At 42.5% G+C, this 25,510-nt stretch overlaps 1 protein-coding gene across 3 annotated transcripts in view; it reads right to left on the bottom strand.

The window, feature by feature from the left end:
- Positions 1-493: 493 nt before the first annotated feature.
- The window catches only part of myo1b (myosin IB), a 263,983-nt gene continuing 238,966 nt past the window's right edge, over positions 494-25,510 (bottom strand). For 2 of the 3 annotated variants that reach the window (XM_078404126.1, XM_078404124.1), the window contains 8 exons: positions 22,468-22,554; positions 17,515-17,589; positions 15,629-15,763; positions 14,605-14,711; positions 12,768-12,900; positions 11,318-11,470; positions 5,628-5,755; positions 494-1,193 (listed from right to left, as the gene is read on the bottom strand). In XM_078404126.1, the coding sequence (XP_078260252.1) occupies positions 1,070-1,193; positions 5,628-5,755; positions 11,318-11,470; positions 12,768-12,900; positions 14,605-14,711; positions 15,629-15,763; positions 17,515-17,589; positions 22,468-22,554 (942 nt within the window). In that variant the 3' untranslated portion in view covers positions 494-1,069. The remainder of the gene's footprint in view (positions 1,194-5,627; positions 5,756-11,317; positions 11,471-12,767; positions 12,901-14,604; positions 14,712-15,628; positions 15,764-17,514; positions 17,590-22,467; positions 22,555-25,510) is intronic. The other variant, XM_078404125.1, reaches the window with a different exon arrangement.

Here is a 25,510-nt window from a genome sequence, read left to right as displayed (position 1 = left end):
TGGCCTGCCTGATGTTTTACAGCTTTCTACACAGCTGCCTGTACTGAGCAATTCTCCCAGAAATTTAACATAAATAGCCTTTACACAACACTTTAAAACCGGTGTTTTTTGTCGCACAATACATACAATGATTTCTTATCAAAACAAGCAGTTTTCCTGTACACAGTCTGATCAATGAGAGCTTGACCCTTAACCAAGAGACGGTCTCTAATATGCAATGTTACAAATATAATCACCAGTGGCTTCTTACTCCACTAATTTTATTTTAAAATCAGATTGCTTCCTTCACTTTATGCTAGCTTCTGCCTTGCAGAAAGCTGAAACTATAATGTTCCACATACCTAGGCATCTAGCTTAGGTCCAAGTTCATGAATCTGGTTAAAATCTCCAAATCTCTTTTACATTTAAAAGTCTTTTTTTTTGTTTCCCATCTAGAGATTGCTCCCAATAATCCCCAACCTCCCCCCCCCCCCCCCCCCATTCATAGCTCCCCCTTTCTCCTGAAGGCGCTGGCTTAGGTCATCGTACAAGTTTGGAACGTCACCTCTCTGACACCTCAACCAAGTGGCTTTTCGGTTCATGTAACCATTGGCAGTGAGAGTTCAGCAGACGTCTTAGATATCCAAATGTCGTGTTCTACTTCAGGCCCAAGCTGACATAAACCAGACATGCAATAAAACCATGGACCATGGACATCCATGGCACAATAAGGGGCCATTCAACTATGTCTACATGCCACCCTCCCCCCCCCCTCCACAGAACAATAATCCCTCTTCCCAGATCTCAATCCATAATCCATGACATTCTTGCCCTGTCCAGCACAACAACACATCAACCAGGTCATTTATTTGCAAAGCGATGGAGGAACGACCACCCTGAGATTTGTGAAAGGAACCCTTTTCTAAAAAAAAGAGTTTTGAGAACAATCTTAGAAGTAGAAAATAAATTGACTTCATTGTTTCATTACTTAATCATTATCATCCTCTAGAGACGGAAAACTTAACTGAAAAAAATATATAATCATATGTGCAGCAATAAATTGTCCCAGATAAAAAGTCAAGATATGCCGTTAAGGAACTGTGACTTCTAGGAGACGATTATTTTTCCTCTTGCATGCAGGGAGGTTGCCATTCTTCTGTGTCCCCTGAATAAACTTCACACAGACTTTATCCTTATTGAACTGAACCAGAAACCTAAAGGAAGACAAAATTAAGCATCGCACTTAATACTGTCCAGTAACAAAATCAGAAATGATCTCTTGCTATGATACATTCATTACTAATTTGTTATTTTAACAAGGGAATGTGGCTTCAGTCCAAAGGAGCAAGGCCCAAACATGCAATAAAAATGAACAGCAGGTGCTGGTTGACACCAAAGATAGGCAGCGCATCAGGCAGCATCTCTGGGGAAAATGGACAGGTGATGCTTCGGGTCGGGTCCCTTCTTCATAAGAAGTCTGGGCGGCACTGTGGCGTAGTGGTAGAGTTGCTGCCTTACAGCGCCAGAGACCAGAGTTCGATCCTGACTACGGGTGCTTGCCCGTTCGGAGTTTGTACATTCTCCGCGTGACATGCGTGGGGTTTCTCCGAGATCTTCTGTTTGCTCCCACACTCCAAAGATGTCCAGGTTTGGAGGTTCATTGGCTTCCTATGAATGTAAAATTGTCCCGAGTGTGTATCGGGCAGTGTGAATGTGCAGGGATCACTGGTCCGCGTGGAGTAGGTGGGCCGTAGGGGTTGTTTCCGCGCTGTATCTCTAAACTAAACTAAAGCGTTCCAACCCAGAGCGTCACCTATTCATTTTCTCCGGAGATGCTGCCTGACCCATTGAGTTACACCAGCTCTTTGTGTCTATCTCAGGCCCACCCGTGTTTTGTAAACTGGATTGTGTGTTGTGCCAACAGTGCACAGAGTCTGCCCCTCCCATTCATTATTCACTTCAACATAAAATTGCAGTGCCATTATCCTAGCTGTAATAGACAATAGACAATAGGTGCAGGAGTAGGCCATTCAATGTGATCATGGCTGATCATTCACAATCAGTACCCCGTTCCTGCCTTCTCCCCATACCCCCTGACTCCGCTATCCTTAAGAGCTCTGTCTAGCTCTCTCTTGAATGCATTCAGAGAATTGGCCTCCACTGCCTTCTGAGGCAGAGAATTCCACAGATTTACAACTCTCTGACTGAAAAAGTTTTTCCTCATCTCCGTTCTAAATGGCCTACCCCTTATTCTTAAACTGTGGCCCCTGGTTCTGGACTCCCCCAACATTGGGAACATGTTTCCTGCCTCTAACATGTCCAACCCCTTAATAATCTTATATGTTTCGATAAGATCCCCTCTCATCCTTCTAGTCGCTCCATTCTTTCAACATACGACAGTCCCGCCATTCTGGAAATTACTCCTTCACGATAGTAAGATGAAAATTAAACAATTACAATCCCCAATTTATGCTGGGAATTCTCATGCAAAAACTCTAATGTCTCAGATTCCACTGACCATGTCAGCATCATAGCAGATTCATTTCCCCACATTAACTGTGAAGGTGTGTGTAATAACCTTTCTTCGCGAGCAGGGCAGGTGACTTAATTCATGCGCTTTGACCTCTTGAAAAGTTTAAACTGGAGCTTACCAAGCAGAGCATGTTCTGAGATCTGTAAAACCTGAAAGGTATGTGACTGAAGTGATACTGAACTCTAAGTAGCTGCGCATGTAGGGGGTCATGAAGTAAAATGTATAGCACCCGATGAAGTTTACAGCCTCGTAAAAAATGGGTAGTTTAGACCATCAGAAAAAGGACTATAATAGTTTGCATGAAAAGATATGAATATAGAAGGGAACATAGAACATAGAACAGCACAACACAGGAAAGGGCCCAAATTGCTGGACTAACTCAGCGGGCCAGGCGGGACAGCTCTGGAGAGAAGGAATGGGTGACATTTCGGGTCGAGATCCTTCTTCAGATCTAAAGAAGGGTCTCAACCCGAAATGTCACCCATTCCTTCCATCCAGAGATGCCGCCTGTCCCACTGAGTTACTCCAGCAATTTGTGTCTATCTTTGGTGTGAACCAGCATCCACAGTTCCTTCCTACACAGGAAAGGGCCCTTCAGCCCACAATGTTTGTGCCAAACATGGTGCTAAGCTAAATTGATCTCATCTGCCTGCACATGATCCATATCCCTCTATTCCCTGCATTTCCATGTGCCTGGCTTAAATGCCACTATCCTTTATGCCTCCACCAGCACCCCTGCAATGGAAGGTATGGCAGCTAGTGGACTGGAGATGCACGATCAACCTGGAGTCCTATTCACAGAACGGGAATCTAGACAAGAGCAGTAATAAAGATGGAATGGTGCATCTCCTAGTTCCCAACGTCTGCTGTGCCTAGTTTAGTTTAGAGATACGGCATGGAAACAGACCCTTTAGCCCTCTGGGACCGCGCCGACCAAATGTTCACCCATGCACTAGCTCTATCCTATGCACAGGGCAATTTGCAGAAGCCGCTTAACCTACAAACTTGCACATCTTTTGGAGTGTGGGAGGAAACCGGAGCACCCGGAGAAAACCCCCACGGTCACAGGGGGGAACGTACAAACTCTGTACAGACAGCACCCGTAATCAGAATCAAACCTGCGTCTCTGGCACTGTGAGGCAGCAATTCTACTGCTGTGCTATTGTGCTGCCCGCTATGCCAGTGAATTGTTTATTGCTATAGAACTATTGGGGAAGAGGATAAAAGAGTGGAGGAAACAGGTTTTGCGATCCACCTCTACAAGACTAACACACCTTTCCTTGACTTGATGGCGCGAAACAGAAGATGAAAGTGGGTGGTAATTTAGACTGGAGACATCAGGGATCGGTGCTGGGTCCAGTGTTGTTTGTCATCTATTTAAACGATTTGGATGAGAATGTGAAAGGCATGGTTTGTAAGTTTGCAAATGACCCGAGAAAAGGTGGTGAAACCAGTGAGATCTTGATCAGCTGGGTAAATGGACCATGGATCGCCAAATGGAGTTTAATTCAAATAGGGCCTTCAAAGTGAACAGAAGGACTGAGGGGTACAAGTACATATTTTCGTGAAAGTGGTATCACAGTAGGCAGGGTGGTGTAAAAGGCTTTCGTATCACAGTAGGCAGGGTGGTGTAAAAGGCTTTCGTATCACAGTAGGCAGGGTGGTGTAAAAGGCTTTCGTATCACAGTAGGCAGGGTGGTGTAAAAAGCTTTCGTATCACAGTAGGCAGGGTGGTGTAAAAGGCTTTCGTATCACAGTAGGCAGGGTGGTGTAAAAGGCTTTCGGTACACCTTCATCAGTTAGGGCACTGAGTATAGAAGTTGCGATGTCATGTATAAAACGTTGGTGAGACAATAGCTGGAGCATTGTGTTCAGTTTTGGTCACCCTGTCACAAGGAAGATGCCTTTAAGGCGAAATGAGGGATGAAAGGGTTTACATGGATGCTGCCATGACTTGAGGGACTGAGTTAAAAAGAGAGATTGGGTCGGCTTTATTCTTTCGGGTGTAAGAGACTCAAGGGTGATCTTAGGTATCACAAAATGCTGGAGTAACTCAGCAGGTCAGGCAGCATCTAGGAGAGAGGGAATGGGTGACGTTTCGGGGCAAGACCCTTCTTTAGATCTGAAGAAGGATCTCGACCCGAAATGTCACCCATTCCCTCTCTCCTAGATGCTGCCTGACCTGCTGAGTTACTCCAGCATTTTGTGATACCTTCGATTTGTACCAGCATCTGCAGATATTTTCCTACACAAGGGTGATCTTATAGAGGTTTCCAAAATCATGAGAATAAGATGAGTACACACAACCTTTTTCCCAGGTTTGGGGAATCAAGAAACAGAGGGAATAGGTTTAAGATGAGAGGGGAAATATTTAATAGGAATCTAAGGTACAACCTTTTTATGGAGAGGATGGTGTTAGAGGAAGAATTATAGGCAGGTACTATAAAAACATTTAAAAGACATTTGGACAGGTACATGGATAACAAAGATTTAAAAGGATGTAGGTCAAACATGTGTAAATATTACTAGTTTAGACGGGCATCTTTATTGGCATGGAGGAGTTGGGCCGAAGGGCCTGTTTCCACTGTGCATGACCCTATGAGTCTATGAATAGAAAAAACCCCACATCCATTCTAACAAGAGGTGATTAAGATTTTTTAGATTTAGAGATTTAGAGATACAGCGCAGAAACAGGCTCTTGGCCCACCGGGTCCGCGCCGCCCAGCGTTCCCCGCACATTAACACTATCCTACACCCACTAGGGACAATTTTTACATTTGCCCAGCCAATTAACCTACAAACCTGTACGTCTTTGGAGTGTGGGAGGAAACCGAAGATCTCGGAGAAAACCCACGCAGGTCACGGGGAGAACGTACAAACTCCGTACAGTACAGCAACTGTAGTCAGGATCGAACCCGAGTCTCCGGCGCTGCATGCGCTGTCAGGCAGCAACTCTACCGCTGCGCCACCGTGCCGCCCAATGACGTGCCGGTGATGTTCCATCTTCTCTCAGGTCTTGAGCAACTTTGTGTTCATTTCCAGCACTTATGACCAATTTATAACATCATGCAGCTTTCCCTTTCTTTCCTCAAAATAAAAGGTCCATAGTACTTACTCATTGTTTATTTCAACAGCTATCTTCTGGCTGGTCTTGAAGAATATGATGCGATAAAGCTTGGTGATTATCTCAATCAAACGGTCACTGGTGAATAGAAAATCACCCTTAGACGCTGCAGTAGAACCCTGTGATTAAAAGAAACTTGAGATTAGTATTCCTGATGACATTGCATGAAAAGTTCATTCTCAGGCACCAGGTCCTCATTTCAAATACTGACCAGCACCATAGTACTTTTCACTCGAGATTTCCAGTCAAACCAAAAATCTTTCTCTCTTTACAGGCTTCGAGATTTCTCCCAGCAAGAACCAGGTGCTAGATTCACTGGGCAATCTGTCTTTGTTTTAGCAAATAGTGTGACGCTGCTTCTCAGAATGGAATCAAAGTATTTTGTTGAATGAAAGTCTCGTAACCTGGGAATATTACATGCCAGAAAAATGGAAAGGTGTTCCATTTTTTAGCAGATTTGGCTTTCATTATAAAAGTTACACATTTTAATCTTAAAAATAATCACATTTTATGTGACATATTACTGCAAAGTTAGTCCCATGATAAAAAAACAGGAATGCAATATATTCTCCAGTCACTAGAAGGAGCTCACACATAATCGTATCTCAAAGTTTCTCTTTTATAAACTGAAACCAGCACTGCAGAAGTACCAATTTTAACCTCACGCTGTGAACATGACAAGGGAGGGTCTGGGCCAAGCGAATGCTTGAGACCCCCCAAGGTGTTTTGGACTATTTTAATGGCAGAGGTTTCTTCTTCTCTCTTTCTAAATAAAACACCTACTTCCAGAGCAGACACCATCAAACAAAAAGTCCCACCTGTTCCCTTATCGCACTTTGACATGAGTCTCATTTATTTAGAGATGAAGGGATAATGAGCTTATGTGTCCCAACGAACAAGACTAGATGTGTCCCAATCACACATCACATTCGGACACACCAACATGATATGATAGAACTTTAATTATCCCAGGAGGGAGATTGATTAACAGTCATAAAATCACAAGGTACACAAAACATGAAATTAAAGTGACGAGTGGAAAGGATTGGGGATATGCAAAGATTTGGAGGGGGAGGGGAGTCAGTCTACCCCATGACAGAAAGGGGAGGAGTTGTACAGTTTGATAGCCACAGGGAAGGAAGATCTCTGGTCTGGTCAATGGTCTGGTACTTGCCGTTTTAAGGTGGAGATATATTGAAGATTGCGTCAGATAAAGATTTGTAAGATTGAGGAATCGAGGATTGTGGTGAACTGGCACAGTCGAGGAGTTGAACCCATCACAGATCATCAAAGATCATATTTGACTGGCAGGCCACACCTGATGGGCCAGGTGGCTAAAACCTGCTCCACTACTCTTGTGCTCTTAATTCCACAGTAGAGTCTGGGCAGACTGCACTTTGTTGCTATGGTAATTGCAGAGGGTATTATGTGTAATACCTCTCCTGATATAGTATGTTCAATCCGTTTAGTTTGACATAGGAAATTTTAAAAAACATCATTTGTGTCAGCAGCAATGTTCCTCCATTCCAGCAGAAAAGCTCCCAAATCATAATGGAAACCAACAACAATTAAATAGGAAAGACTCAAAAAGCTGGACTAACTCAGTGGCTAAACAATTAAACAGGGACAGACATGGAAATATCTATGCACTTTGTGGCATGATCCACCCAGGGAAATCTGAGCACATGCATAATTTGATCATATTTTTCCCAAATACACCATTGAACACAAAAGTAGATTAGAATTTAACTCTTACTAGACCAAGTGGACCCGTTGGGCCCAAACCTCTCCTGCATTGGCGCAGCACCCTCTCCTCGCCCCTCTCCCTCCCCTCTCCCTCCTTCCTCCCCCTCCCTCCTCCCTCTTCCCCCCTCCAGCCCCCTACCCCTCCCCCTCCCCGCCACTCCATCCCCTTCAACCCCCCTTATCCTCCCCCTCCCTCCCCCCCCCCTCCCCCTCCCTCCCTAGGAGATAGATTTAAACTTTAAAATGTGAATAACTTTAAAAATATAACACCGATTTCAACTAAACTTCTTCCATTTGCACCAAAAGGACGACGGTGAGTAAGGTGGGCCTAAAATTGTCACGCTATTGTGTACCGTTTTGGCTGTAGTTTCAGGAACAAACAAACAAACAAACAAACAAACGAGAGTTTTAGTATAGAGAAGATGTAATTGACAAATTTGGGGAAAAAAATGCTGAAGTCATGGGCTGTAATGGGATACTAGTAAACTGAAGACACATGCATATTACATGGAGCAAAGCCATCAGTGTCCCAAACCAGATTTAATAAATCTACCATGTTTATAATCTGCACAAATCAACAATGCTAAATAACATCCTCTCATTGTTGTTCAGCAAGGTTATATTTTATTTGCTGGATTTTTAAACAAGTCGCTTTGTGTTCTGTGACCTCTGGGCGTGTGCATGTATTGGCATTGTGTTTGGAGACAGCACATGTACATGTTACATATGTTGTGGGTTAACGGCTCATGCATGTATTTAAGCTCATGTTGTACACATTTACTTAGATGTAATAGTGAGTGCTTCGACCCTTCTTCCACGAGCCCTTGTTTAACATTGGCAAAGTTGAACTGACCAGACTAGGTGGCGTTGACCTGTATTTTTCTCTGTTCCTACCTTATTTTAAAGGCCTTTTTATATTATGCAGCGCTTTGAATGTCATTAATGAATGTGATTCAGGGAAATTTAAAACTAGCTTAAAGAATCAGACAAAAGCTGCATTTAGTAATAACTTCGACCCACAAGATCTTTTACTGTAAAATGTTAATCATACAATAATGTTCACATTAGGTCAGCAAATTATTATTATTCCGGGAACTTTAGGATAGTTGGCTCTAGAATTATTTCATTGTTCTGAAGTGTAACCATTCTCAAGCGCCAAGTCTCTAAGATGCCTTTATGACATTTCTAGAACAGATGGGAACGAAGGCATTCTTACTAATGGCCACTTGAAACCACAATTACATCCTGTTACTGTTTCACCTAACAATGTGGAACTTGTACGTTTTCTGCTGAGAATGTAAGGGAAATGGGAATATTTCTCTTTGGTCTACGTTGTGCCGACATTTGTGCTAAAATAAATTTTCCCTCCTATTCTACACGTACTAATCTGTAGCCAGACTGGGATCATCTTCATGTGGGTAATTCTGGATGATCAGCCATGATCATGTTGAATGGCAGTGCTGGCTCGAAGGGCCGAATGGCCTACTCCTACACCTATTTTCTATGTTTCTATGTTGTTAGAGGTGATGATGTTTGGACAAAAGATAAATCAAGAAGTGCCTGCCTTCTCAGGCGATGCAAAGGATTCCTCGAGAATATTCAAAGGGGTGCATGGATGTGTAATTTGTGAAATTTCCTGGCAATATCTATACTTCAATCATATTTCTTAAAACAGATTGTTCAATCAGTTTGTGGTAATTTGCTGCATGCAAATTGTCTGCCATAACATCACAAAAATGATTATCTATTAGAAGCGTTTCATTGACCATAAAGCACTTTGTATTCATAAAGTACAATGAATATATGTTTTCCATTCTTTCACTTAGATGAAAGGTCTGGTTAACAAAGAGCACCAGGAATCCTAGAGTCTTCCATGTCACAAATGCACAAGTTACAGGCCATTCGGCCCATCGAGTCCACTCCACCATTCAATCATGGCTGATCTCTGCCTCCTAATCCAATTTTCCTGCCTTCTCCCCAAAACTCTTGACACCCATTCTAATCAGGAATTTTTATATCTCTGCCGTAAAAATATATACTGACTTTGCCTCCACAGCCCTCTGTCATTGGAAAGCAGTTGACATCATCCAAGGGGTAGTACTTGCAGTGTTATTGGGCCTCATCATATGTGGCATCATTCACTAATGCATCAGAATAAAGTGGGGGTTCTTTGGAATTTGTTTTGGGGGTTCCACCAAAATGGACAACGTTCCGAAAGATAGACACAAAGTGCTGGAGTAACTTAGCGGGTCAGGCAGCATCTCTGGAGAAAAGGAATACATAACGTTTCAGGTCGGATGGAGTCTGAAGAAGTGTTCTGACCTGAAACATCACCCATTCCTTTTCTGCAGAGATGCTCCTGACCCCCAGAGTTACTCCAGCACTTTGTGTCTATCTTCGGTATAAGCAAGCACCTGCAATTCCTAAGTTCACTGGTTAAATTTAAAAGAGAGACTGATAGAGCTCTATTTTCCATTGGAATCTAGGGATATGGGGAGAAGGCAGGCACAGGTTACTGATTGTGGATGATCAGCCATGATCACAATGAATGGCAGTGCTGGTTCGAAGGGCCAAATGGCCTGCTCCTGCACCTATTTTCTATGTTATTCACAAAATGCTGGAGTAACTCAGCAGGTCAGGCAGCATCTCGGGAGAGAAGGAATGGGTGACGTTTCGGGTCGAGACCTTCCATCTTAGAAGGGTCTCGACCCGAAACGTCACCCATTCCTTCTCTCCCGAGATGCTGCCTGACCTGCTGAGTTACTCCAGCATTTTGTGAATAAATCGATTTGTACCAGCATCTGCAGTTATTTTCTTATCCTATTTTCTATGTTTCTATGTTTCCTACAGAGCTCTGAAAGAGTTTGACAGGCTGAGTGCAGGGACGATGTTTCCCTTGGTTGGGGAGTCTAGAGGGACCTTCCAGCGCCCGGCACGGCTCGGCCGCGGGACTTTCCACCGCCCGGTACGGCTTGGCCGCAGGACCTTCCATCTCCTTGCGGGGGCTGCGCGAGTCGGTCGCCTCGGCAGAAGTCGAACTATCTGTCCGTGGGAGAAGCATGGGTGGAAGAGAGAAGATTTTTTTTTGTCTTCCATCGCAGTGATGGGGTGTTTGGAGGAGTCACTGTGATGGATGTTTGTGTTAAAATTGTGTGTCTTGTGTCTTTTACTCTGTACTGTTGTGGCAAATGATTTTCGTTCAATTCATTTTGAATGACAATAAAGGTAATTCAGATTCAGATTCAGGTAGATGTCACAGTTTCAGAATGGATGTAAATATGTCTAGGACTGAGAAATGTCTTCACTCATAGGTTAGGGAACCTATGAGTCTGATGGAGGGTCCATTCCCACCCCAGATGCTGTCTGACCCACTATGTTCATCCACAATGTGGTGTTTTGCTGTGAAATTCTCTATCGCTTAAGGCTGTGGAAGCCAAGTCACTGAACATATTTTAGAACTAAAAGCTGGATTTCTAGACACAAAAGGCATGAAGAGGAATAGGGGAAACAGTAGGGATATGGTGTTATGATCGAGTGTCAGCCAACATTGAATTGAATGCCACAGAAATCTCAAAGAGTCAGTTGGCCTCCTCCTGCTTTTAAATTTTATTCATGTTTCTGTAATTTAACCATGTGTTTCCAAATTTTTAAACTCTTACGATATTAAGTCCTGGTCCAAACAAATTCCTCGTATTTATGTAAACGGAAATGAAAGTATTGCAGTAATTCTTCAAATAACTATAGGTGAGGGCATAAATCAACTGAGAAGGAAACAAAGATTGTAAGCCTTTATTCTCACTCCTAAATTTTTTTAAATAATTTTTGAAAACTTTTTGCTGCAAAGAACAAGATACTTGGTTAGGTCATAGACATTGTGGCAGTTCATCTCTGTATTATACATTTGGATAATGGACGTCTAATCATGAAGCCCTTACTTCTTTGAGGTGTACAGCGAAGAGTCCATCTGTCTGCTTGCTCACGGACACACTTGTGATGTCCATGACGGGAATGGTGGATTTGATCTGGCCCGACTTCGGATCAGCAATGATGAAGTTGCTCTTGGTCAATAAAAAGATCCGTGGTGCTCCCTTCATCAAGCAAGGAAAAATGTCATTGACAATGGGATCACAAGAATAAGGGCAAAATAACTTTTAAGCTTAACATGATTTTCGCAAATATTTCAGTGCAGTATTGACACTGCCCATTGTGCTGAGACAAGAACTTGTACCTCTATAAAACTCAGAAATTTAACAATGAGCTGGATGGTTTCCAGGTGTCCTGATTTGCATGTTACTGATAATAATCCACCATCAAATAAAAATAATGTTGTTGCTACACCATCAAATAAAAGAACTCCTTTTACCAGCGCATTCTTAGAAGTCATTCATAAGATTAGAATTGAACGTGGAATAATAATCCGTGTTTGATTTGGATGTGCATCAAACACTGCGGTTACAATCATTGTAAGTGTGACTGTGAACCGCACACTTCCAATCTGTGACTGAGTTTGCCAAGTGATATTTCATCTGAAGTTTTAAATGATTGTAAGTACAATAAATCAATTCAGTCTATTATTTTCCCTCCTCTTCTACTGGCTTTTCTGGCAGGTGGTGATAATTCCATGGGAGGTTACAACCCCCAGTATATCATCCTGGCGATTATTTATAACATCAGAATATGGGATGATTTCTCCACTCTATGTACCTTTAACATATGTTCACTTAACAACAAGGACCAGATCTTCTGTAATCACTGCGGACCAAAGTCAGGAATCAGACATCACTGTACCACATCAGCCAGCTAAGAATCTTATCCTCTCAAACAAAACCCCCTCAACTATGTCATCCTGCCTCACCCTTCTTCCAGATTTCTTCTCCCCCTCCCCCACCCCCCTTCAATCAGTCTGAAGAAGGATCTCGAGCTGAAACGTCAGCTATCCATGTTATTCAGAGACATAACATAGGTATTGAAACTATTACAGGAACACAAAATGGAATACAGTACTATATAGAGTGGCTGACATACTGAACTAGTAATCCAGAAACCTAGTATCTGGAGACATGAAATCCCATCATGCTAGCTGGGTAATTTATTTCAGTTACTTAAGAAAACAAGAAAATAAAAAAAAATTAGCATCAGTAATTGTAATCAGCAAACTTATGCATTGTTGCAAATAAACTTTCTTATCATGTCATTGGAAATTCACCATCCTTGTCTGGTTTGAGACACAGTAGACTTTTAACAGTTCCTCTTCAGTTATATTGAACAGCTACATATAGTCTGTAGTGGCTTTAGAAGGCAGTTCATCAGATCCACAGCGATAAATACTGGCCTTGACTTCTCAAGGAATGGGAAGGAACACAGATTTGGAAATCCTCTTCCTACCTTGCCATTAGCTCTGTTAATTTTGTTTACAACATCTGCAAGAAGTATCTTTTCTTCCACCACACCGTTCAGCTTCTGATATTTGGGGTTCATACTGATTTCCAGATAATCTCCTTGAAAGGGCTGTTGAACACTGCAGGTAGAACATTTCAAAATTAAAACTCCCACCCTTATATCATCATATTCTTTTCAATTAACCAGAACATCAGGTAAGGAGTAAAGATTTATAAGAAAATAACTGCAGATGCTGGTACAAATCGATTTATTCACAAAATGCTGGAGTAACTCAGCAGGTCAGGCAGCATCTCGGGAGAGAAGGAATGGGTGACGTTTTGGGTCGAGACCCTTCTTCAGACTGATGTCGGGGGGCGGGACAAAGGAAGGATATAGGTGGAGACAGGAAGATAGAGGGAGATGTGGAAAGGGGGAGGGGAAGAGAGGGACAGAGGAACTATCTAAAGTTGGAGAAGTCGATGTTCATACCACTGGGCTGCAAACTGCCCAGGCGAAATATGAGGTGCTGTTCCTCCAATTTCTGGTGGGCCTCACTATGGCACTGGAGGAGGCCCATGACAAAAAGGTCAGACTGGGAGTGGGAGGGGGAGTTGAAGTGCTCGGCCACCGGGAGATCAGTGTGGTTAATGCGGACCGAGCGCAGGTGTTCAGCGAAGCGATCGCCGAGCCTGCGCTTGGTTTCGCCGATGTAAATAAAGATAGTTCCTCTGTCCCTCCCTTCCCCTCCTCCTTCCCAGATCTCCCTCTATCTTCCTGTCTCCACCTATATCCTTCCTTTGTCCCGCCCCCCTGACATCAGTCTGAAGAAGGGTCTCGACCCGAAACGTCACCAATTCCTTCTCTTCCGAGATACAGACAGCTCCAGTTACTTCTTTCTGCATGATCATTGTAACTCTTTTTCAATTAATTTCACAAAATATACATGCTAGTGAATAGATATAATGTTCACATGAGTCTTTTTGCATAATCATTTCAGCAATTTACATACTATCTTTCTTTCTTGGAATAAAAAAGTATCTCTCTTTTGCTAATTTAAAAGATTTCAGTGATCACGCTGCCAAAATCAGATTTTTTTAGGGAATGCATTGCAATGCACAATTGTTCATTATATCAGGATAGGAATGATTATTCGTTCGGTTTTAAAGTATTAGTTTAGTTTAGTATATTATTGCATATTTAGAGATACAGTGTGGAAACAGGCCCTTCAGCCCACCAAGTCCGCGCCGATCAGCGATCACCCATTCACACACTAGTTTAGTTTAGCGATTCAGCGCGGTAAAAGGCCCTTCGGCCCACCGAGCCCGCGCAGACCAGCGATCCCCGCACACTAACACTATCCTACACGCACTACGAACAATTTACAATTTTTTACCGAAGCCAATTAACCGACAAACCTGCACGTCTCTGGAGTGTGGGAGGAAACCGGAGCACCTGGAGAAAACCCACGCAGGTCATGGGGAGAACGTACAAACTCCACACAGACAGCGCCTGCGGTCAGGATCGAACCCGGGTCTCTGACGCTGTGAGGCAGCAGCTCTACCCGCTGCGCCAACGTGCCGACCGTTTTTATTAAAGTACAAACTCCCCACTCACACACTCTCTCACGGGGGAGAGAGAGAGGGAGGGAGGTAGTGCCGCACTGTGGGAGGCAGGGTGGTGAGGAGGGGATGGGGGGGGACACTCACACCTGTGTACCGAGGTACAATGAAAAGCTTTGTCCAGTCAACAAAAAGACTTTCCATGATTAGAATCAAGCTGTCCATTATGCTTATGAAGGATACTTCACAACCTAGTACAGATGCTTGCTGACATCGGCTATTACCTGTTGGTGTATAAAGCTTTCTTGTCCTTGAACAGCTCACTTGCCTCAAGCTTCTCTTCATAAGTAGCTCTCTTTTGGTCTGTGAACTGACCCCTGTATTTCTTGCACTGAAAACAATAATAATCGGTTACAAATCACATTTTAAATGTCTCTTTTTACTTTTGCCTACGTTATACTTTGTGCCAAGAGTAAACAATGCACTCCTGTGTGTTGTAGTCCAAAGAATCATGTGAGCTTGTGTTATTTCACCCTCAGCTCATAAATCTAGACCATTTTATCACAAATTAAAAAGGCAAATTGATCACCTTTAAAACACTGTTCACAGGACTTACAGTATACTTGGTCCATGCAGTTAAGACCATCAATATGAAATGCACTGTGATTTTTGCTTTCCTGCAAAATACTGCATGCTACATGATGTTATACAATAAAAGCATTATCTTGAATCTTTCCAAATCATTAACTAATTCCTCACAGGTTCAGAATGGCGCATTTAGTTTTGAGGTTATTTGCAAACAACGAGGAAGTTGGAAGAGAACAATATACAGACATTTCTCACCATGCCCGCAATAAACAATCATACGTGTGAATTTTATGGAAGAAAATCATTGTCTAGCCTTTCGGAAGAAGAACCTTCATTATTTTTGTTTCTAATGTCCAAGTTCAGGGATGCCAAAACCATCAGAACTCATCAGATAGGGATTGGAAATTGGAAGTAAGGGTGGGTTTGGAAATAAGTCCATAATGATTGGAATGGGAAGTCAAGAAATCAGGGAGGAGGGCATCAGTAGAATGAATGAGGGGATGGGGCCGTGTACGAATGAGGCATTCAAGCAAATGGGGAAGGTTCGAGTGAATGGATGGATGGATGGAGGAAGGAGACAATGGGGGTGAGATTCGAACAGGTGAAGTAGAATTGGAGGAAAAGGAACGGTCAAGTGGATGGCAGGAGAGGGAGGAAATACGCACCAAAACATCTGTATTTTACTACTAATAATCAACAAAATGTAAATTTGCTTTTTACCCTCCACAGGTGGAAGATCCTCCTCAGCTCTGTGTGTGTACTATCCAGGAAAAGGTACGGCCTCACTGGCCAGTACCTGTCCGTTGGGGACAGTGGCGGCAGCTTATTCCTCAGATCCAAAAAATACTTTTGCATCTGTATTAATATAAAAGCAGTACATTCTCGTCAGTGTCTATTGGCAAGGCAAGTCAAGATTAGTAACCATGTTCTCTGAGGACATGGCCCTTTCACATGCTGTTCTCTAAAAATGAACACAAGTCAATGGAAAACAAGTCTCGTTGCCAGCTCTACAGTACTTTGCCCCCAGACCAGGCTGAGCTGGGAACGAAAGTGACATTTGATGGTTTGCAGAGATAAAACATTCTGGGTTCAGGCTTCATGCCTGATGTGAGGCCATGGTTTAGCTGATCCTGTGACTCCTCAATTTTGCCTGTAGTTCCTCTACATGATAAATGTCAGAGCACAACAGATGCTTTGCCCTTTTTTTTCCCAGCCCCACCAACCCTAATGTTTAAACACTTGGAAACCTCAGCACTTGAAAGTCATTTGGCTTGGGACTAATTCCAGTTCCAATTCCAAAATTCACTATCTGGAGTAACCTTTCCCTGACCTCCACGACACGGCTCTTTAAATAGCCGATGCTGAAATTGGATCCTTCCATACGAACACAGACCATCAGGCAGAGGGGCTTTTAGGACCTTTTTAAATCTATCAGGTACACTTAGAAAAGTATGGACAAAATAATAATCATAATATTTTAGGTGTTTATATGGGAAAGCCTTATGAGAGATCAGTGCAACGGTGGATTTGCTGCCTTACAGCGCCAGAGACCCGGGATTGATCCTGCTATCTGTGTGAAGTTTGTACGTTCTCCCTGTGACCACGTGTGTTTTCTCTGGGTGCTTCGGTTTCCTCCCTCACTCCAAAGGCGTGCAGGTTTGTAGGTTAATTGGCCTCTGTAAACTGCCCCTACTATGTAGGAGTGATAGTGTGTATGGGTAATCAATGGCTGAAGGGCCCGGTTCCACTCTGTATCTCTAAGCTAAATTAAACTAAACCTGTAAATCTGCTCCCAATTCTAGTTTTTCCAGATATTTTCTTCTTAATTGAGAACTGTTTTGTCACATTTTTGGTACAATTTGTTTGACGAATAAAGTTATTTTTACATTTATTTTAGTTTTGAGAGTATCTAGTGATCCTCAATATCTTTCTGAGATCAGGTAGCTTAACATCTTCTGGAGTCAGTGCAAAGTACTAGTTTCAATGTGTTGGAAGGAACTGCGTATCTTTCTATACCACCATGTATATCTCTCTTTTCCCTTTCCCCTGACTCTCAGTCCGAAGAAGAGTCTCAACCCGAAACGTCACCTATTCCTTTCCTCCAGAAATGCTGTCTGCCCCGCTGAGTTACTCCAGCTTTTTGTGTACCAGTTTCAATGTTTAATAACGACTTTGGAATTCAATGAAACAGCTCTGAACCAGAGGTAAAAGTGTTACCGATCTTGGTTGACTGATGTAAAATAGTAGAATCAAAGAAAACCAATTTTTCTCTGGAACTAAAAATTGCATTTTAGTCAAGTACACACTTTAGTAGGTTTCTGTTTACAAATGCCCCCAAACCAAACTTTGTTATTCTTCTAATTGTAAAGCTAACTTTAGCTTAATACTATATATGTTTCATTAAACCGAACCTACAGTTAATAAAAGTACAATTGGATTTGACTCTCCAGTCGTTTGCTGTCCATGAAAGATCGTTGCATCTAATTGTGGCACATAATTATTAATAATAATTGTGCCAAGGAGCCATGAATTAGCCTTTAAACTTAATAAGCCAATAAGTTGTTAAATTACACAGCAATTGGAGGTACAAATTTCCATCAACTTACGATTCTTTGAATGGTAAATTCATAGATCTTCCTGCCCGCATTTACACGGAAGAACTTCCGATATTCCCTTCGAACCTATGGAAAGACAGGTATTTTTTATAGCTTGTTGAAAACCTGCGGTCACAACTTTGGCAATGAGTGCAATTTCCTTGCAGAATCTACAATTGTCAGGAACATATATGGCTTTTGAATTCAGAAGTCATTTTGGATAACGTTTAGGAACCTTATTTTTACAAAATTGCATTGAAATCAGGAAGAAATCAAGGAACAAAATTTGCCATAGCAGCTTTGACAAACACAAGCAAGTGCACAATCTGCTATTAGCAATGGATTAGGCATCGACAACAGGCTAGCGTACTGGTGTTCAGAACTTCTAAAAAATATGGCACCTGGATAAACATGTTTAGTCACAGTAGTTGAAAGGGTGGTAGTTATTGTTCTCTACAGCATGTATAAGGTACTGTATATAACATCATCCTAGACATTAGAGGCAACAAATTTGCAGGTTTGAAACTTTGCAGATTTGAAAGCAAGCTTACAAACAAAGTGTGTAGACACAAAATGTTGGAGTAACTCAGCGGGACAGGCAGCATCTCTGGAGAGAAGGAATGGGTGACGTTTCGGGTCGAGACCCTTCTTCGGACCCTTACAAAGTGTGTACCTCCTGTCTCTAGTGATGCACTTGAATGTTTGTCCCTTTTCTGAAATTATGCAAGTACATGAGGATCATGTGAACTTCCAGGAATAAAACCGGTGGGTCTGTCTTTATTTCTGCGAATGGGACTGAGATATGTTTCAGCGACGTTTTTATCTAAATGCCTGCGGTGTGTGGATTTGTGCCAAACTGGAAAGTGCATTTACCTTGCAATTAGCAGTAATGATGGGCTTGGATCCACAGGAATTCACCACGTTCCTTAGCACTTGTACACAGTGAATAAAAGGATAAGGGTGCAACTGAGTATCCTTCTAGCCGCAACCTATTCAGCATTCATTCTCTTGGATCAAGTTACACTTTGCATGTGGGAAGGAAGCCTGATGCATTAAGAAGTGCATTCAAATTCTGTTTTGTGTTGCCAGGGATGCCATCTGAACTATTCTGCATAGTTCCTTTATGTTGATGGTTTTATGTCTCACAACATGTTATTAATTTAATTAACCTGTAAGTTAGTTTGGATATGGAATGTATGTTTGTTAGGTACATCAGGAAAAAGAGATGCTATATTTGGGGAGTGGGAGAGAGGGAAGGGGAAAGTTCAATCTTAATATAGATTTCCAAGCAAACCTGGATCCTAAGAACATGTGGTACAAAAGCAGGAGAGGCTCACTGGCCTCTCCTGCATTCAACATTTGACAAGTTTCTGTCCGATCTTTACACCAAGCCGACATTCACTTAACATTCAGAAATATATAAATCTCTGCCTGAGCATGCTCATTAACTGAGCCTGCACAGCCCACATGACTAGTGAATTCCAATGATTACTCTCTGGGTGAAGAATTGTCTCTATTCTCAAAGGTCATCCCCTTATTCAAGAGAGAGCTAGATAGAGCCCTTAAGGATAGTGGAGTCAGGGGGTATGGGGAGAAGGCAGGAACGGGGTACTGATTGAGAATGATCAGCCATGATCACATTGAATGGCGGTGCTGGCTCGAAGGGCCGAAGGGCCGAATGGCCTACTCCTGCACCTATTGTCTATTGTCTATTTTGAAGATACTCCAACCAGGAGAGATATCGTTCCTACTCTACCCTGTCAAGTCCTGTAAGAATTGTCAATGAGATGACTTTTCATGCTTCTAAGACCCATTCTGTTTACTCCTTTGTCACACCACACAGCCCATCATCCTGGTGAGGCTCTGTTGTACTCCCTCTGCCCCTTAGTTGGGGAGCCAGACCTTTACTCAATAATTCAGGTGCATTCACCCCCTTAGCTGTATGTAATTCCGTAAGATCTCTTTCCTCTTGTGCTCAAACCACCAGGTTCAATGGTACACTGAAACACCAGGTTCAGTAACAGCTGCTTGCCGACAACTATCAGGGTCTTGATGCAACCTGCACAACTGTAATCCTCTCTCAACAACGGAACACCACAGTCCACCTCCAACACTATCATTATGGGTTTTTTGCACAGTTTTCTTTCTTTTAGAAATTTTCCGTGCAATTTATTTATAATTTTTGTATATATTTTTGTGTGTTTGTCGGAGTCTATGTTTCTGCTACGAGCGATATTTTTAATTGTACCTGTGCTTCAATGTACTTGTGCATATAATAATAAACTCAACTGGACCTGAAATACTATTGCAATATTGGCCAACATTTGCTTGGTGAACATTTGCTTTCTGTGATGTATATATGTAATATAAATGGCCAAAAGCAGAGGCTGGCAAATGTGCTTTTGCCTCGTGACTGAGGCCAGGTGATCTTCTAGAAGTTTCCTGGTGAAGGATTATTATTAAATCTTCTTACAAGATGTCGGACGTATATTCATTCTGCTAGTCACAACAGGGTCTTACCGCGGACATTACACTTTCTACCTTGCTGGCAGTAACTGTACATTAATTTGCTGTGGTTGGTGTATAAGGATGCCCAGGACCCTTTGAAAAGCAACGCCTTTCATTCCCGGACCATTAAACAAAGAACTTTGCCTTTACTGAGGCCTTTAAACCTCCAGCTCAAATAAAGCAATGATTCTGATGAGGCATCCAACTCCCCTGTGTAGTTGCATCTTTTTTCCAATGATGGACCCAATCATGTGTCACAATCCCACAGAAGGACTCACATAAAGCTCACTCGGGGACACTGCGGCATTGAGCAAAATGACATGGATCTTAATCTGTGATACCCACACTGTAGGTTTCTCATTTTAATAATGTCACTCTGTGTGGATGCTACACAGGCCCTTTGCACTGCAGTAGCAACGAAACAATCAACTATTGACTGTGTTAAAAAGAGTTCAGTCCGAAGGAGCCTGACCCAAAACCCCACCCATCTATGTTCTTCACAGATGCTCCCTGAACCATTGAGTTACTCCGGCACTTTGTTTCTTCTATTGTAAACCAGCATCTGCAGTTCCTTGTTTCTGCAGTTCAGTTTTAATGGCGGCCAATGCTACCTTCTCATGATCCGGCTCTGTTTGTTAGTTTAGCTGAGGATGAAGAGGTGCAATGGCACTAAAGCTAGCTGGGCACGGTCATGGAAAGAGGAAAGAAGCACACGTGGCAGCCAAGGGTCATTGATGAACGGAGAAGAAGCGATGGATGGCCACGGAGTTGCAGATAACCAGGGAGTCCCACTCTGCATACTTCTAATCCAACTGATGCCAACAATGAACCTTTACAAACAAAGCCTCAAGTTACAAATGGTGCATTAACTCTCTCATGACATTAACATTTGCTGCAGTGTCTTTCACATCAGCAGAGTTGGCTATTATGTTCAAGATATATTTTTGGTAACCCCACTTTTCAAGATATGTTAAGATTGGAGGTAAAGGTTACAATGTATTCTTTTGTGGGCCCCACAGCATTGTAAGCCAATGTGTAATATACCTACATATTAGGTATATGTATATTAGGTATATTAGGTATACATAACCTCGTAGGACACAAGGTTAATTCCCGGGATGGCGGGACTGTTGTATGTTGAAATAATGGAGGGACTGGGCTTTACATAATTTAGAAGGATGAGAGGGGATCTTATTGAAACATATAAGATTATTAAGCGATTGGACATGCTGGAGGCAGGAAACATGTTCCCGATGTTGGGAGAGTCCAGAACCAGGGGCCACAGTTTAAAAATAAGGGGTAGGCCATTTAGAACGGAGATGAGGAAAAACTTTTTCACCCAGAGTTTTGTGAATCTGTGGAATCCTCCGCCTCAGAAGGCAGTGGAGGCCAATTCTCTGGATGCTTTTAAGAGAGAGTTAGATAGAGCGCTTAAAGATAGCAGAATCAAGGGATATGGGGAGAAGGAAGAACGGGGTACTGATTGTGGATGATCACCCATGATCACAGTGAATGGTGGTGCTGGTGTGAAGAGCTGAATGGCCTACTCCTGCACCTATTGTCTATTGTCTATTAATTTCCGTCATGGTGCTCAGAGTGGTGTCGGGTGCTGAAAAGCCCTTGCCATGGGCCTGGTTAAAGGATTTTAGGACAATCTAAGCTAAGCCTACAACACCCTTTTTTAAATATACCAACCTAAACAGATGATTGAGGAATCCTGATATTCATCTGTGCCAAGATTGAAAAGAAAATACTGCCATTGAATGCAGGTAAACTCACAAAGCAATTTTAAAAAAAAATTGTGGTTAGACTGATCACTGATTAGCCAAGCGTCGTGGCTGATTGAAAGCAGTAATTTTAAAGACGTTAAGATTATCCAACACATATGTGTATTGACACATATTGTCAGAAAACCCCTGATTATGTACCTGAAAGTCAAACACAAAATGCAGGTGCTGGAAGTTTAAAATTAAAAAAAAGAAAATGCTGGAAATACTCAACAGGTCAGACCGCATCTGTGGGAAGAGAAATAAGGTTAATGTTTCAGGTCAAAGACCCTTCAGCAGAATGGTTCTCTTCCCAGACAGGCAGAGGAGTCTGAAGAAGAGACCCGACCCAAAATGCCTCCTCTCCACATTCTCCAGAGATGCTGCCTGACCCGATGAATTACTCCAGCACTTTGGGTCTTTTCGTTGTTGTTGTAAACCAGCATCTGCAGTTCCTTGTGGCCTTAATAAACTCTAGCTGTGACAGGATAGAAGTGTATCACACCGAAAAACAGAAATGCAGCAAAATAGCTTCAATGAAACTTTGCCGGTTTTAGTGAAAAGTGCAGACAAACCAAAAATTGCTGGGTGGGAGTGATTTGGGTTAGTGGAAGGCTGGAAAGATCAGGGTTAGTGGTTAAAGCAGTTTCCATTGGGATGGTCTTGCGAGGGAGGTTGAAAGCGGAAGTACCTTCAGTCCAAGCCAGTAAGCCCAAATGACAGCAACCGCATGTTTACGCCTGGCCTCCTCCTTAAGGCGTTTCAATTCTCTCCGTGCCTAGAAGGTCGCACATAATGAACGAAGAGATCGATTGGTAGATTAAAATAGAGAAGCAGGTAAAGGATGCCCCCAAAAATCAATGAGAGAAATGAAGCAAAATTTAATAAAGCATGCCACACAAGCAGGTATAAATATTCACACAAAAAAAACATCACAGCTCTGTAAACCAAAGTCTATGAAGAAATCGATAATAAGCTTTAACGGTATCTTGCCGCTTCTGGCCAAATCTAGAGCTGTAGATTACATTACATTAAACATCACAAGTTCAACCACTGCATTTTCAACTCTTCAATTCCACAAGAGAATCCAGACCAAAGCAGGTGTCTACATATACGCATCTGTTTTATATGTGGCCAGAAGTCTCGGTGTTAAACACTTTAACTTTTGTAAATGGACGTTCAGAGTTTCCACATTATTCAGAGATTCCGCTGGAGCTGAGGAAGGGCCACGGCACGAAACATCACCTTTTCCAAGTTCTCCAGAGGCGCTACCTTACCTGCTGAGTTCCTGCAGCACTTTATGCCCTTTCCCCGCTGGAATTTAATTTGCAAAAATCATGTTGGCTACCTGGGCAAGGGCAAACTTCTCATTTGGACCTCCCGACACTTCCCTCTATTTCTATCTCCTCCTCCTGAGATCCACGTGCAGGATTGTCCTGGCAGACTTATTGATTCAGCCTGCTCTTATCATCCTACCTCATCTCTGTTCTTTCACCCTTTGTCTACATCTGCAACACTTTTGTTGCCTTCTGCCACTTTAACAGTTTGCCACTGCCTCACCCAGCCGGCTCATTTCCCCATGGATGCCCAATCTCACCCTATCACCATCCCATACCAGGACTGCCTGAGAGATTTTGCCTCTTTCAGATAAAAGCTCAGCCATTCTCTCCACTTCACTTCACTTGACTGAACTTGTTCACGTTGAACAATTTCTCTTTTAGTGCCACTTATTTGCTTCATATAAAGTGTATATCGATGTGAATCCACATAGGTTCAACCTATCCCAGCTTTTTTGCTGTCCTCCGTTGCTGGTTCAACAGTGACTGCCTTGGTGATGCTTTCTGCTATCATCCAGGATGCAAAAGTGTCTTCATCTTTGCTGTATGTTTCAAAAAAGGTTTATTACAGCCTTCTAGACTCTGAATTCAAAAATTTTAGGTAATCAGCCTTCTAACCTAATGAATATTGGAACTATTTTATTGAATATCCACACGCAATACCACTAGTCTTGTCACAAACAATTGACCATTTAAAGAGTGTTAAACAAGTTGAAAACTCCTTTCCAACCCTGCTGTCACAACACGGATAGAAGACAAATTTGTTTCACTTGAGTTTGAGTTTGAATTGAGTTTGAATAAGTTTATTGGCCAAGTATGTACAGTCAAAACAATGTACTAACTATAATTCCTCAGATTCTTTAAAGGTCTCAAAGGGAATATGGGCATGAGAATTCTAACTATAGTTACAGATAAATTCCCTTTTTAAAACCACATTTTATACTGATGCAAAAAAATTCTGACTCTTATCCATCGCTTAGGATATAAATTTTGATGGTGATGGTGTGTAAAATTGAATGATATTTATATTGATTGATTGTTATCTTGATTTCTCCTCTCTCGCTCAAGGGGGAAATGCCACAAGTTCCCCTTATTCCAATTTGTGGCAAAAATGCATTTGACTGTTTTCCAAGGTGTTGTACACAGTAAGGCTGATTGTTCTATTTCCAAGTCACTGAAAGATTCCAGATTGTGAAAGGCCTCCTAACATCGTCCCTGAACCACAACATCATACCATGCACAGACTTTGAATAAGAATGAATATTAAAACATGAGGCATTCTAATAATAGCATCTTTCTTGCAGGAATGGGATTTCTCTTTAGCTGTGTTGGCCTGTGCTATAATCTTGTTCATTTGTACATGAATATACCGTATTGTGTGTCTCCTTGGATTAAAATTAAAGCCTGACCTGGCTATGGCCAATACGACACTGATCCAATCCAAGAACATAAAATTCAGCACGGTGGCGCAATGGTAGAGTTGCTGCCTTACAGAGACCTGGAGTCCCAGGTTCGAGCCTGACTACGGGTGCTGTCTGTACGGAGTTTGTACGTACTCCCCGTGACCTGCATGGGTTTTCTACAATGTCAAAGACATACAAGTTTGTAGGCTAATTGTCTTGGTATAAATTTAAATTGTCCCTACTGTGTGTAGGATAGTGTTCGTGTGCAGGATTCGCTGGTCAGCGTGGACTCGGTGGGCCAGAAGGCCTGTTTCCACGCTCTATCTCCAAATAAACTAAACTAAACTTCTTTTCCATACTGATCGCAGACACGGATGTACATATAGCAATCCCAAAATGCCCTTTAGGTGCCCACAATATTAAGCAACTCTTCCTGACTGGATCAGGTTCTCTGCTATTCCAGTATAGCACACCCCAAACTCAAGTGTTTCATCAGAATACAAATCAATAACAACCTGAACCTGAGCCATATATTCTGGTCCCGTGAAGCTTTGATTGAGTAGCCAGGTTCTGGAGTGAAGGGATGCAGTGCTGAATTTCCTCCAATATCATGGCAATTTGCTACACCAATCCCTTCTCCACTGCACCTCTCAACCCCTACTCCTGGTACTCTTCAAGCTCAGCACCTCCCCTTCCCCATCTTCCCACACATGATCAGTGGTACAGGCAAACACTGTGCACATGCGCTCTGCTTTGTTCTCAAAGCCAAGATTAATTCATCATCCAGCCCTCATCTTCTCCTCTCCTTCTGCCCTCCCGAGTAAGTCTTGGCAGCAGAGTACACTGGGGGGTCAAGTTTGCCGTCATCTCTGAGACTGGGTCTTGCAACTAATTAACTTCGCTGAGTAAGTATGCAAAATTGTTTCCTTTCATAAACAGACCAGCAACCGTTGGCTGACTAAAGCACTATCCAGCTGCGTGATGTCAATAACTG

Source organism: Rhinoraja longicauda, chromosome 8 (assembly GCF_053455715.1).
Source record: "Rhinoraja longicauda isolate Sanriku21f chromosome 8, sRhiLon1.1, whole genome shotgun sequence".
NCBI classification, from domain to species: Eukaryota; Metazoa; Chordata; class Chondrichthyes; order Rajiformes; family Arhynchobatidae; genus Rhinoraja; species Rhinoraja longicauda.
Note: the sequence above shows the minus strand (reverse complement) of the source record. Positions and strands in the feature narration are given on the sequence as shown.